Genomic DNA, 15,442 nt, shown 5'->3' with positions numbered 1-15,442 from the left:
ACTTTCTTTATGGTATATAAGTGTAGAACTGTGCTGCAATTATTTTTAGCAAGAACGCGTGTAGTGTTTTGATGAACAGAATAGTTCTGGAATATTGTGACATGGAAGATTTCTTATCCATCTTCTTCTGTGTAGGCTACCACAAAGTGTACTTTTGCTTGACACGTTAAAGCAGTAGCAGAACCAATTTCAAAAGTATTGTGTTAGTCCTTAAAGCTGGAGAAGCTGATGTTTGGAAGATGTTGTTGTTCTAATCTTGTTTCTCAGCTTAATCAGCTTGAAGATGTCAGGTTGTGTTTTTATTAGGCTCCTCATCCTAAAATCTAAATATTCACAACTGTTGCTTAAAGTGAGCAGACTGTTGTCTTGTCCTGTAGTTTTTCTAAGTTAACTAGTCTGCCCTTAAGAGTTAATTAAATATTTTCCTTTCCTTTCTTCTGGAAGTCCCTAATAGAACATTGTCTGTACAGCTTAGCTGATTAGCTGCTTTTTATTCCTTCTTGGCTGGAAAACCAGCCAAGTGACTTTACCATTCTCTTTGTTTTTCTTTCATCCTCCCCTGAACTCTCTGAAGGATTTTGTCATCTTTTACCTTGGATCTTTCTCCTCCATTTCACAGCAGATAATCAGCTGCCAGCTCTTCTGCTAGAGATTTCCTTGGTTTACCCTCCAGTACCATCAAAGTTGACCTCAGATTGTTTGAACATCCAGACTTTGTTTGACATAAGAAAAAGATCTGAATGTTTTATAGTAGTTTGAGTACAGAGGCATACACAGGGTCCCAACTAAGTTATTGCAGTGTTTTTCAGAATGAAATATCTATGGACACCTTATGTTTGTATGCTTGCTGCATTTGGTGTGTGTTCTCCTGAACTTTGGATGACGCTTTTCAAGTGGCTTCGACTGAAAGCTGTGCACCCAATACTGCTGGTGAGTTGCTGTTACCAAAGTCTTGGAAAATCCAGCTAGGAAGTATATAGCTTCACAGACAAGAAGTACCTAAGACCCATGAAAGAACTCATGAAAACAGCTGGTTGTTCTGTGAGCAGTGGATTGCATATGGTCTGCTTTTTCTGTCTTTTCTTCTTAGGATCACTTGTTCTCGGGTACCTGGTGATAAAGTTGCATTCACACTACAGTCTTTTATCATAAAAAGCACAGCTGTCTTCATCTCCCTTTCACTCTTCTCAATTTCTTTTAGCAAATATTTGAGACCTCAATCTTTCTTCCATATCTAGTTGGGATTGGTTAAGAAGGTCATGCACTTTTTAGGAGGAATGCAGGAGAAAGAGTACTGGTGCACAGGGAAGGCATAAGCTTTGTTTCACTGAGAAATGGGTCTTAAAATGATGTAGTAAGATGAATTTAACTGCTAAGAGTAAAACTGCTTCATAAGAAATGGTAAGTTGAATTGTTTTGTATAAGATTAGTTCATGTATATATTCATATAGAGAAGTGTGACTGAAGATAAGCTTATTACAGGGCAAACAACTCCCCTACTTCCAGCCCTAGCTTTATTCTCAATATGACAAGAGTTGCTTTGTGTGATTTTAGCAGCTTTGTGCATTGGTTTTATTAATAAAATAGGGATAGGGTATTGCTTACCCTAAATTCAAGAGGCTTATAGGAATAAATATATTATACTTAGAGGTTCATTATGTTTCCTGTGGAAATACCATACAGTGCTATATCAGAAACATTGACTGTGTCCTTTCAGTCAAGGAGTAACAATATGTTCAGGTACATGGTAAGCACATTCTTTTATATATGTCATGTTTTCTGTGACGTGGACCTGCTTTTTTACTATTAATACAGTAGATGTGTTAGTAGCTTAATACCAAAGGAATGCCTTGTGTGCATTCCTTACCAAATGTTTTCTGTACCATAGAAGCTATTTTCTCCTTGCAAAGCAAAAATTCTATCAGCTAGAATGATGGTATGCTGAGAGATGGGTTTCTGTGTCTTGCATATCAATAATGCTAATCTGAACAAGATCAGAGGTTTGAAATGCCTAGTTTTTTCCTTTCTTGTAGCATTTGAATGTAAGGTGTTTACCTTCTTCTGTTGCCTGTGTCATGTGCACATGGAATCATTGTTTCTTGAGTAGTAATTAACTGTTCCTAAAATTTATGGTAAAGTTTTTATGAGTCACATGAAGCCTTCCATGCTAAATTAGGCATGGAAGTTTTTTGCCTGGTAGAAAACCACAAAGTTTCACCTACTGTCACTCTTAAGGTTTCAGGCATAAATATTGCTCACTTTATGAGCAGAATCAACAGACACCTCAATGCTGGAGAATGGTGCATAATCCATTTTCTCTAACATGTACTTTGTAGGCTCTTATTCTGAGTATGGCAGTTCCCACTATAATTGGATTCAGCTTGTGGAAAGAGGTAAGAAAAGTACCTTTGTGGAGTTTTCTTTTTATGTAGGCACATTATGAGTCAAAATGATGAGCAAATATAATGAAATGTATTCAGTGAAATTAAATATATCTGATGAAATTGAAGCTGTCATTCATTGAAAATATGTTTAAGTTTAAAAAAAACTTCACTTTTTTGGTATAAGATATTTGACAATTTAATTTTTTAACGATCGCTTATTGTAATTAAATTGAAATTAAGACTTTATTATATTCAGCTGTTAAGCTTTGGATGTATAAACTGACTCAACAAAGAAAATACTTCCAAATGAAAACTCAGTATATTTAAAACTATGTTGCCTCAATCTTAGTTTTAGTGAAAAGGAGTAAAGTTAGATGAAGTAAAATTACAGGAGGCCATATGCAAATAAACTGAAAAGCTCCCATCAAATTATAATGGAGTTAAATTCTTTGTGCGGACCATTGTGTCGCGGTGTGTACCTATTACAATACAGGGAAGAAAAGACACAGATGTTTCCATGTTTAAAATGAATACTTAGTTCTTTATTGCAAGTCACAGACAGACTGGGGGTAGAGTATTTGGAAATTATTTTCTGAGCTCCTGTGAGTGCAAAATATATGTGAAATGTCTCATGAAGTGTAATCCTCTGCTATGCTGGCACAGCTTTAAAATAGTTTGGCTAGTCTGAAAATTCATACATAGAAGCTGGTCTTGCCCAACAGTATTTTAATGGATTTTGTAACATCTATCTTACATTGCAACCAAATTTTCTATTTTAGCCTGACTTTTTTTTGATGGAGCAATAGATACTGTCTGTAAAAAAAGCTAGAGTTGTTCAAAAGAGTTATTAAATCTATTACAATAGAGGAAATTAATTTAGTTATTAAAAAAGCAATTCCTTTCCAGATTGTTTTAATGAAAGCAGTGTGGGGTTTTAGACTCTAGAGGGCTTCATCCATTGCTGATCCAGCTTCTGCTTTTAAGCAGTGGTGAACAGTTTGCTCTTCAGGCTCATAACTCATCCCTGAGGTTGGGAATGTTGATTAGAAGTAACAGAGCAGCAAAAATGCCTTGAGACTCCTGGTCTGTTACCGTGGCTATAAAAGGCCGACTTATAGCTCAGCATCTTTTTGCTTGGCTGCCTTCTGACTGTGTCTGGCATAGTCCCTCCTCTGATTAGGTTTTTCCAGGTGCTGTGATTGATGAGTGAAGCAGGTTCTCCTTGGAGTGGCAGTAGCAGTTCCTCTTTCCATCGTTCTCTTCTGGGAATAGTTCCAGTGTATGTGTAACAGCAGTGCTGTTTGTCCCTGACACAAACCTATGGCAGTTTGCTCTTATGCTGCTTGTAGACTGCTGGCACTTGACAGCTGAGTTGTCCAGCTGATGGGGGTGGAAAGTCCTCAGTTAAAAGCAGGCTCCCACTTGTAACTGGCTGTCCACTGTGGCTGTCCCAAAGTAAGTTGTCTCTTTAATCTGGCAGAACCTGTAAACTCTATTCTTTTCCAAAAGAGCTGACATCCAGTAACTTTCACTTAGCATTTACGACAGCATGTACATGTACCTGTTCCAGCCCCTCAAGGCTGGCCAGTTTCCAGCCATGGCTTTTTCAGATAAATGCACCAAATGGCTCAAGGACTTACAAAGTGTCCCATCTTAATAAAGAAGGACCTCAAACCTGACAGGGCAGGGAAGCCATGATGCAGGGTTGCAAGATGGCCTGGTTTGAAAGAGATGGCATTCTATCTCAGAGAATCCCTCCTTTTCCCAAAATGTTTTTCAAGAGCCTAAACTGAGATATCCCACTTCACACAACGTAATGTGCTCTTCTTCACTGCAGTGATTGAAGTCAGAAGCAAGTCTGGGCACGTTACCAGGGTCTTCTAGGAAATTTTTTCTCTCCTGTCTTGCTTGCATAACACCTTTCCATCAAGTCACAATAGTCCAATCCTTCCTGCTCAAGCAGGTTTACCATGAGAGATTTATCATCTTCTTGGTTCAGTGCCCTTATTTGTAGACATTTGCATATGGCCACCTGAACTATGGTTTTGATGCATTTAAGGCCAGTTGATGTTGATGAATGTTGTTGCTACTTATTTATTTATTTTAAATTATAAGTATTCTAATGAAATAGAGAGATGAGAACTTCTGTTTAACATACTTATTTTGGAGAGGATCTCCTGCTGTCAGGTAAGTAAATGTAAGCTGAGTTTTGCAAAACATTCAAGCAAAAGTACCAGTCAGGGGGAAAACTGTTGAAACCATTTCTGTTGTGTCACTTAAGGCCTTAATGTAATGAGATGCTCTATGGATAATTTTTTAACTGTAAGTAACCAAAAACATTTCCATCAGTTTTTCCCTAGAATAATGACAGAGCTTACAGAACTGCAAGAATTCTATGATCCTGATACAGTAGAACTTATGACATGGATAAAGTAAGCATGAAGTCCAACATTTCTATTTTACTGCTTTTTGTAAAGGTATTTTTATCTCAGCAGTTTGTAGAGCTAGCTCTGTCAAGCTGGGTTTTCCCTTGGTATTTATTCGATGATGCATGGGGGAAGAAGTTTTATATTTTAAGTTTGGTATTGTTTCCATAAAAAAAACAGGAGTTTATCATGGATTACAAGAGAAGATCCTGGAACACACAAGCAAGTCGTGTTTAATGTCATTGCAGACCCAGTTTCCAAACAGGTGGAGATCTTAGATCTTTTTAACATTGCATTAGATTACAGGATTCATGTAGATTGTAATGCCAGCGGTGGACAAAAGCCCTGAAATGCTATGTGCCTGAGCCAATAAAATGAACTGCCTGAATGTAAGGATTTAGACACTTTTGTCAGGATACATGTGTTATTCAGACTTTCCCTCTGACCACAGCGGCTATGGAGCTATGTTATACAGCTCATACTGAACATATACACAGCTAATACCAAGTCATTTTCACAGATTTATTTTCCTTACCACCAAAGATTTCAGAATTGCATTCTGCCTCATTCAATTTAACTTCAAGCTATGTCATTATATGCTTTTCTGAAAATTAGATCCCTTGTGTTCAGATAACTTAGTTTTAACTGTATTTTTTTAGAATATTGCTTTCTGTATTTATGTAGTCTTTAATGTCAACCTGTTTGTCTTCACAAAAGGCAAGGCTGGTAATTAGTGTTGCAGCCAATTTCTTCTTGCTGTTGTAGTAGTGTATGTTGTTTGTCACTGCTGTAGCTCTTCAAGGCAGCAAGTGGAATAATGCCAAGTACCTAATGGCTTTTATGTTAGTCTGCATATACTTCAAGTACGTAATTAATCATGGTGAATTTCATTGAGATTCACTCAGCTATGAGCAATTTGACTACCCTTATCTGTAGCAGCTGTTCTTACTTTTAAAGAAAATAAAGATTTTTTTTTCTCATGGATATACTTAGCTGTCCACCTTGAAATTTTAATTCAATGTCATTACTACAGTATATTTTCTCAAAGTCTTCTCTCTGATAATATGAATTTGAATTTTCTCTACAGAAGTTGCCAAAGTCTGAAATATAGTGTGACAATGACTGTTTTCTTTCACTAATACAGAAATACAAATAGTAAAAAAATTATACCAAACCCAAAAACATGATTACTGTAGACATTATTCTGTGTGCTGACATTGTTTTCTCATAGATGATGAAATACATGATCAGAGCTTACATATTAAATACATAGTAGAGATCAAGTTACAACAGTCACAAATCACTCCCTTACAAGATAACATCATGATGTTTCTCCTTCTACCTACCCCCTCTCCCAAGCTTGTTTTGTCATGAGTTGGCAACCATTCAGAAAAGCAGGACTTGGATCCATTCCAGCACCACTCTGAATGGTGCTCTGTGGATTGCAAGGAGGGGAGAACAACCATCACCCCTTGCCCCAGCAGGAACCCCTCCTTTCAAACTGATTGCTGCAGGTCTGTGCTTTCCCTGCCAAGGAAAGTACTGGCACAGCAACACCATCACCAACTGTAATGAGACCCCAATGGTACCTTCACCTACTCCAGTTCATTCTGCAGCACCCTAACAGATGCCACCGTGTATAAAGTTGTTTTGATGAGTGCATCCAGTACTCAGAGTGCGTGTTGGTGTTGCTTTTGCAGACGCCAGGCTCCTGTGGCTGCAGTGTTTGCAGGCAGCCCACAGCTCATGGGTGTGATTAAGCTCTGTACAGGATGGATGGTGTCGAGCCTGCCTTTGTATAATGATGATGATCTTCTGAAAAGAAATGAGAATGTGAGTATCCAATTCCATAAATGTGGCATCTCACAGCAACTGTCTCCCTCTTCACCCAAATGTAATGTAAAAAAATTAAATGTATTAGAAGGGAGGAAGATATAGAGGTCCAGTGGACATGGAAGGGATTATCAAGTATATTATCAGTGCTCACTCTGCACAGAAACAAATATCAGAATATTATTTCTGAAGACTTTTCAGGCCACTTGGAGTATGTAAGATGAGAACTTGCTGTCATCAGAGACAAATACTTCCCATTCAACTGGCCATTGCCTCACTGGAGATTTCAAAACCAAACTTTTTTATCATTGCAGATAGGTCATTGTTGGGGGGTGTGTGTGTCCCAGTATTTAAGGTATCACTGATTTTTGCATTGCATGAACATGTTTTCTTAATTTATAGATTTATCAAATCTATTCCAAGAGATCAGCAGAAGATATTTATAAGATACTCACATCTTACAAAGCCAACTTTCTGGTTATTGAAGATTCAATTTGCAATGAAGTGGGACCTGTAAGAGGATGTAGAGTTAAAGATCTGTTGGATATTGCTAATGGTCATGTAAGTATTGGTGAGAAAAAAAAGAAATGTTTGAATGCATAAATAATTAAATTGAAAATAAGTCTTATAATGCTGGTCTTATTTTTCGTATTGTAATTGACATGTAGACAAAAACTCAGGTTTTAAAAGTGATCAGTTAAGTTTTGGATTGTCTGTTTCTTAAACTTGTCATCTTACCTAATACTATTAACTGCTCCAATCCCTCCTAACACATGAGTATCTAGCTGTGCTGCTTTTCTGACAATCATTAAGTACCATTTAACTATATAGAAATTATCAAGACTGACATCTGAATAGGTTGTTACAAAAGCAGTGAATTCCTGCCTCAGAAGGCATTCTTTACTAGCTTTGAAGATGAAATTCTAAAATGGATAAACTGAGTTCTTCTAAAACTCTGGCTGAGATGAGGACCAGCCTCCCATTTAGTTCAGCACAGACTGGTTGGTTCTGATGAGGATGCAAGTCTGTTCAGTTCAGCCTTGCAAATAGGTCAGCATACCAACAGATAGTTTAAACCACATCTGCTAGAAAGATTGGTTGAATAAACTGCACCATGAATGCTGCTTCAGTCATTGACATGTTCTGTCTCTTTGGATGTTGGCAGTGCTGCTCTTGCTGCTTAAGTAGGGAGTAAGTTGGGGTTTATAAAGTGATCTCACTGTCACTTGTTCATTGGCTTCCTGGAAATCCAGCAAAAATTTTGGTTTTAGAAAGGCAGGGAGTGGCCTTAAACTCACTTAGAGTTTCATTGCTTATTCTCAGGTCAATAGGAAAGAGGGAGTCACCTCTCAGCAATATAGGAGTGGTATGTTTTTAGGGGATTACTCTATATTTCCCCAGAAATCTACAGCTTGTGTCAGTTTCACTTCTAAGTTTCATGACTATCCATGAAGGATATTGTCTCCATTTTTCTATTAACTTCCTTGCCATTGCTGAAATCTTACTATTTCTTTCCTAGTCTTGCTGCTGAAATCATGTATGCTGTGATTATTCCAGGATATATCCAATATACTGTACCATAACTAAGTGTGCGTGTCTGAATAACCTCCATGATTGTTAATCTGCATGTTACCTCTCAGTTTCTTCTCAGATCTGTGTTTGCATGAGTAAGTTCCTGTTTCCTCTTCATACTTAGGATCTCCACTGGAGCAATTAACCACAATTTCAGGATTCCATGCCCTCATACCCCTGCATCTCTCATCTTCATGCTTCCTGAATGCTTCTCTCTCACACATAAGCTTGATAATCCTTTTTGTGTTTTTTGTTGTTGTTTTGGGGGGAGTGGTTGGTTTGGGTATATTTGGGTATTTTTCAGAAAACTGACATCATTTGTTCTGTAAAGTTAATGAAGTGTATTGTCTCAGGAAGCTTTAAACAAATCTCTCAGTTTGCATGTTAACAAAATTTGTTTAGGTTGTATTGGTAGATTATCAAGGTACTCCAAAGTAGTGGAAGCTAGTGAATACATATTTGGAGACTGCAATGCAGCATTTACTTACTCCCAAAGTAGGTGAGACAGTGGACAGACAGTGTGTTGACAGGTCTGTGGATGTGTTTTGAATTGCTGTGTTTAAGAAGATAAGTACTACTCTATAGCTTGTGCTACATCCTGTAGTCCTAGTCCAATATCTTGTTTTTGACACTGGCTGAGAGCATAGGTTTACTGATAGGGAAGGACAAATGTTTTCCAGCAGTCTGTTGCTGAAAGACTGTAGCTCAGGGCAATTGTCTTTGTGTTTGGAAGCCACTGGTGGATTTTTCCTCATGAGTTTGTACTACCATGTTTTTTTAAAACCATGTAAATTTGTGCATCAGAAGGAATAATGAAGGGATTTCTTCAGGGATATCAGACAGTAGATCCTAGAAAGTCGTTTGCTTCCAAGTCACTTGGTTGGAATTTGTAGGGAGATGTGTGTGTGTGTATCTTTAGTCTTTATTAGGTATGTCAGACTTAGTTGGCCTGGGAAAGGTGATGGAGATTTTAGTTTCCTTCATACTGGTATGTCCTGTGCAGATCAGGTTTGAACTACTGGGTAAACAGGGCACGTGCATAATTTCCACTGCTGTTGTTCTTTATAATATGAATGAAGTACACTGGTTTTAATGTCTGCTACCTTGACAAAGGGATTAATTCACAAAGGCTTTTTTAGTTGGTTAAACAAATTACAGGGGAACGTGTTTTCAGTTTATTGGAACTGTACAATGTGGAAATTAAATGTCTATCATAAATGAAATTTACAGAATACAAAAGTTAATTAAATGTACAGAATTACATGCTGTAATCACTTCAGTACTGTAATTAGGTCTTTTTTTTTTTTCTGACAGGTGGTTTGTGAGGAAGGTGACAACTATGCCTACTCAAAATATGGACGATTTTGTCATGAAATCAAAATGAACTATTCTCCATATGTGAATTATTTCACTCGAGTATACTGGAATAGATCCTACTTTGTATATAGAATCAACACTGTGATATCCTTCCAGTCCTGAAAAAGCATGCAAGCTTCTTTCTGAGGATTGTTTGTGAATGAATTTCAGTTGGAAAAGTTCCTTTTGAGCAAGGAAGTCTATTTTTGCAGATAGATGTGCACACATGCAGTGTACTGACAACTTTACCAAACTGAAATTCTTTGATCTACAGATCAGCTGACACTTATGCCATCCTTGAAGGAAACGAGAACATTTATCAGTTTCACAGTCTCTACAATGTGCTACAGTCTTCCATGTTTTTACATTTTTCTTCCCATTAGAAATCATCTTAATCTTCATGTAAATGAGATTTCTGATTTTAGTGTTAGAGTGTTGATATGCGTAGACTTCAGTAAATACAGAAAAATTATTTAAAGAGCTTGTTTAAGTCATATAGCTTTTAATTTTTAGCAAGAAAGCAATCACTATCCCAAGTCTTTTCAAGTAAGTGTTTGGATTTTTTGTTTGGGGTTTCTTTTTGTTTTGTTTTAATTCTTCCTGTCTTCCATGGTAAACATTTCTGTGTTTCTCAAACACACATTTATACATCTTATGTGTAGCTATATAGTTTTTATAAATGAAATAAGGAAGATTTTACTTAAACAACACTTCCATAGATTAAGGCACTGATCTCTACATTGTCGTCTCTGTTGTCTACAGAGGCATGTTGGTGGAAATGCTAGGAATTAGACCTAGCAATAGGAGCTGACAAGCTCAGATCTTCAGTTTGGAAAGAACTTGTCTTCAGCATTTCTCCACACTTAGGTGTTTATGTGTGCATGCATAAGTGTGTCTTTCTTGGCAGCCACCAGAATGGGCCAGTATATCACAGTATGCCACACTTGTTTTCAGGCAAGTGTAGCAGGACAGCCAGGTTTGCTACCGAGACTTCTGCACTTCAGTTTCACCACCTGTGTGTGTGCTGGTACATGTGTGTATGTGTGGGCAGATGGGTGATACTCATTTCATTCAACTTATTATGCAATAGCTATGTTAAGATAGTGCCATAACTGTCATTTAAAACACTATAATCACCACCATTAATAAATAATGGTACAGGTGTTCATAGCTATTTTTATATCAATTATGCAGATACACAGATCTTTGAAAATTTGGCAATTTTGCTTCTCTCTAAAATTTGTTATATGCCCTTTGCCTCTACAACTCCTTTTCTTAACAGATTATCTGTTCATCCTGTTTGTTGCTGGCTGATAGACTTTCAAGAAAATGAATGATGTTTTAATTACAACTCTGGGCCTAAACCCAGTGTTGAGAATGGAAACTCCAATAAAAAGTAACAGTAGCTTTGCTTAATGTAGATGTAACTGGACAAAAAGCCAGGACTAAGTTTTGGAAGAAGTTGCTCACCCCATAGGAGTTACCTGCAGTTACAAATTAATGTAACACCTGGCCCAGAGACCAGTCTATCAGGTATGTGGGAATGATTCTTTGGAGCCCAGATGTCTTTAATAAAGGATCTGGCAAAATAGGATGAATCCTCAGCTGAAAAATCAGCAAACCATTCTGCAAGTGGAAGCTGCAAAACAATCCTTACTGCAAATTGGAGATTTTAACTCTGAAGTTATTAGGAACTGCAGCATGTTGTTGTATGTGCATGATTCTTCTCTGCTCTGTGCAGATACACTTGCTTATTTTACACTGACATGTAGTGCTGAGATTTTTTAAAACTTGTTATCACTTTTGGAGTGATTTAAAAGAAAAAAGCTTTATTGTTGTAAAAGCTAACTTGTCTGTAATGTTTTTTACTTTCAGTTACATTTTTAGGACTGTGAGTCTTGACAGAATGTTAAATTATGCATTTTATGTGAAACCAACATTCAGATAAATCCATCAAATATATGGGGTGTTGTCACTGAGAGAAACATTTATCCATATAACTGAGTTACAAGTAAATATCCCTTCTGGGCATACAGGCATCATGTTGGGGATAGTGTGTACCTGTGTGTCTGCTGGAGTGCAGGCTGCATGTATTTGCTTGTGCACAAGTGCATGTTTTACTGCACTGGGCTGTTTCAGACTGCTCAATTACCATATACCAACCAACACAAGCTTGTGTATTAACTTGAGCTATGGCAGGCCTGCAGGAATCCCCTCTGTATGTGTGGATATAGATGTAATATTTGGAAGTAAGTCTACAATTCCTTTTTCAATTTAGGTTTGTTTGAACCCCTGTCAAGGAATTACGTGTCTGTGTGTTGGTCATTTAATCTCTTGAAGTTAGTGATTCATGAATATCACTTCATATCAGCAATAAGGCATTCCAGGTGCAAACTTCAGGGTTACACCTGTGCTTGGGTAGATGAAGTTGCAGAACTTCTGGCTTCATGCCTTGGACTGCCATGCTGAGATGTAACATTCAACTGTCCTTGGCTGCCTGTTGTGTTTTACTACAATGTTGTGTATGTTACCATGTAGAACATAGTTTGAACACATACATGTAGAGCACACATATTAAGAAAACCACAAATGAGGCCACCCACGCATCTAAGCAAAACTGTCTTGTAGCACATTGGCCTTTATACATGTTTAAATGAATGAGTTGAACTTTATTTGAATTGTGACATAGTTACTGTTATTAATTTTGTCATAGTTTGTAAGATGTATTCTTGATACTTCAATTGATTCTGCTTTAGGAGAATCATTTAAGATTTTTACCTTGCTTTTTATATTAGAGAAAATTATATTGCAGCACCATCGGCACAGCAGCCTTAAGTAACAGAAGGAGCCTTTTATTTGGGAGAACATTGTGGTTGTTCCTGTAAAAAGGCATAATTAAAATTAGTGACTGAAAGAATAATATCTTAGAAAGTGAATTAATTTCTTATCCAGCCATGGACTAGCAAAAATACTGTCTAATCTCCAGCTTCTGTGAAAAATAATAAGTTCCAGTGATACCCCTTAGTGGGACAATAGGGCATAATTACACCAGATTGTGCAGACAACCCTGCTTGGTTTTCAACCAGATCACAGGTTTAACTCCCTGAAAGGGTTGTGGGAAAGTTTTACAAATTTTGATCTGCTTTGCTGTAGATGTTGCAATTCAGTTGAAACATGTGCCTTGCAAGCTTTTATTAAACAAACAAAAACCTCAATTCATGTTTCTTTTTGTGAAGATTTTTAAAAAAAATTCCTGTCCCTCTGATTTCTAGAGTTTCTGTTGTGTCTTAATATGCCAGCCTCCGAGGATGCCCAAGTGGGACAGCTGGGATATGTTCCAGCCATCTAACAGCTGTTCACTGGGAAGAATGAGAATTTGAATAACAATTTGTGTGACTATTCTGCTGGCTTATTTCCTCCTTCACATTTCCACTTTCTGATATACTTGATCTTAGTAAATGCAAACAAATTATCTTGAAAAAATAAATTAGTATAGTATTTTCAGGCACCTACCTGTTACCCTTAGACTTGTGTATCAAAGTTTGACCAACCCACAGCTAAACTAACATACACAGTTTTGTCTTAATCCTAAAAAAATGCTCTTTCACTTCCTGAATTACCACATACTTGAACTCAGATTTGACAGGAGATGGTTGAGACTAAGGAAAGGTATTTCTGAGCATAAACTTCTATTCATATTATTTAAAAAAACATTGATTTCGTTTCTTCCAAAGTAAATGGAAATACAGTTCATTGCAACACAATTTTAAATACATTTTCCATGGGGGTGGGGAGTAAGGAGAAGAGACACAAATGTGGAAGAAAGAGGGCCAGAAGGTTTCACAGGCATCAAAAATTCTTCGAACTATTTGCTCTGGTGGCATTACTATATACTGAAAGGTAGAGGCTAGGGACCAAGTCTTGTTCTTACCACCTTATTTTCACTAAGTCATCTTCAAGTGTCCAGACCTTGTGATGTTCCATCAGCTTTTCCATGCAATACACATGAAAAGGAGCTGCAAGATGAGGTTGTAGGGATTTTAAGGTATCCTTGAAATACTGCTTAAAACCTCATATAACCTGTCCTTCAACCAACACTCCGACAGGAGAAGGTGTAGGCTGTGCTTGTGAATGTGTGGGCGTGTGCACACATTATGTGCATTTATAGGTGTCTGTTTTACTATTGTGTTTTGGAGATGGAATGAGGAACTTCTCTTATCACTAAGGTGATTGAATCTGTAAGTCTGGTAAATATTGATGGGCAGGTGGACTCTGGAGTACTGTATTGGAGATGAAAGAGAAGCAGAACTTTATTCCAACACAAGCAATATTTCATGTGAAATAATACCTCAACATAAATCTGCATAATCATGCTTTAATACTCTTTTTTAAACCTAACTGTAGAGGGGAAAAAAGTGGGAATTCTAAGACATGCCTTGTGTGTTATCTTAATCTTTTCTACTTCATCAGTACAGCTAAAAAAAACCCCATTATGTTGCTGCACTCTATGCCAAATGCAGAGCTAGTGATGCCTAAAGGTCTTCTGAATTGTTTTGTACCTCAACAATGTGTTTAAATGTAATTAATCTGGCAATGGTTTTGGTTTCAGCACAGTTAAATGTATGTATTTCTGCCTTTCAAGTGATGTTTAGGGTTACCTATTTATTTGATGGGACAGAAGGTTTAATGCCTTTCAAAAATTCAAACTTGTTTACTTCAGTAATGCAGAGGAATTATTGGTGGTGCTTTACTTGTCAACAGTGATGTTCAGCAGTAATGTATGTGGCATATGGACTTATCTATGTGCAGCTATTTAATAACAAGTCTAAGGAATACAATTCCTGTTATCCTGTTTGTTGTCTTGGACAGTTTTTTATCAAAATGATGTATACATAATAAATATTTTTCTCTTGTAACAAATTCTTTTTCTGTAGAAAAAAAAAAATAATAAAAGCCAAGTCCAGAATGTATGGATTGTTTGGGGCACAAACCATTTTATCCTTTGAGAAGTCAAGGGAAGACTGTGCAGCATGGCTCAGAAGTCTGTCTTTGACAGACAGCATAAACAGTCTTGCAGCTCTTGAGGACAAGCAGCCTGCGCAGACTGGATCCATATGTCGTGCTGACTGTGGCTGCTTGTTGAGACATTTGTGTGAGGATGAACAGCAAAATGTGAGCTGCTTCATATGGAATTACTGAACTCCGTGACTTTCTCCCTAAAGATCTTCCTACAGCAAGCACGTCACCTGGAAATAAAGTGCTATGCAATGTCAAATGCTTACTGATTTAATTTTTTAAAATCTACTAATGTATTATCTGCCTTGAATTTTTACAGATAATGATTACATATTTTGGAGCCCTCTATTGTTTATACAATATTATTAGTAGGAATCTTTGAATGATTAGTTGAATGATTAGTTTGTAATAATTTAGCATGTAATGATACAAAATCTTGATTTTTTTTTAGTTAAATTCTAAAGACAGTACAAATACCCTACAGAGCACTTCTCCAAAAACAGATCATTTAGAACCTGAAAAAAATTACGTATTTACATCTTTAATTTATAATGATTCTGAGTTTGAGCATTTATCAGACTGCTTTGTTTTAGGCTAGTCAGGAGATGAGCTGATGTTGAAGTGTCCAAGTTTAGCCATCCAAGCAACCAGGCTTTGTGGTTGCTTAGCTCAAAGGGGAATGGAACTTCCTGGCAGCAGGAAATTCATCTTGGTATCTGTGTACTCTTCTGTGCCTTTATGCAAAAGTCAGACTGTGGTTACTAGCTGTGAAATAGAGAACATTCTATTACATATAATAGAATTTGTATTGGTGTATGTCTATAAATAGGTGTTTTATATGAGTCTGTATCACTG

General features: G+C 37.0%; 1 protein-coding gene across 2 annotated transcripts in view; it reads left to right on the top strand.

Annotated features, from left to right (window-relative positions):
• The window catches only part of DPY19L4 (dpy-19 like 4), a 31,731-nt gene extending 18,945 nt beyond the window's left edge, over positions 1 to 12,786 (top strand). For both annotated transcript variants that reach the window (XM_041464371.1, XM_041464372.1), the window contains exons 14-19: positions 810 to 930; positions 2,337 to 2,393; positions 4,734 to 4,816; positions 6,511 to 6,643; positions 7,046 to 7,204; positions 9,530 to 12,786. In XM_041464371.1, coding sequence (XP_041320305.1) covers positions 810 to 930; positions 2,337 to 2,393; positions 4,734 to 4,816; positions 6,511 to 6,643; positions 7,046 to 7,204; positions 9,530 to 9,694 — 718 coding nt within the window. In that variant the 3' untranslated portion in view covers positions 9,695 to 12,786. The remainder of the gene's footprint in view (positions 1 to 809; positions 931 to 2,336; positions 2,394 to 4,733; positions 4,817 to 6,510; positions 6,644 to 7,045; positions 7,205 to 9,529) is intronic.
• Positions 12,787 to 15,442: the final 2,656 nt, after the last annotated feature.

The sequence above is a fragment of the Pyrgilauda ruficollis genome, unplaced genomic scaffold (assembly GCF_017590135.1).
Source record: "Pyrgilauda ruficollis isolate IOZ18807 unplaced genomic scaffold, ASM1759013v1 scaffold18, whole genome shotgun sequence".
NCBI lineage: Eukaryota > Metazoa > Chordata > Aves > Passeriformes > Passeridae > Pyrgilauda > Pyrgilauda ruficollis.
Note: the sequence above shows the minus strand (reverse complement) of the source record. Positions and strands in the feature narration are given on the sequence as shown.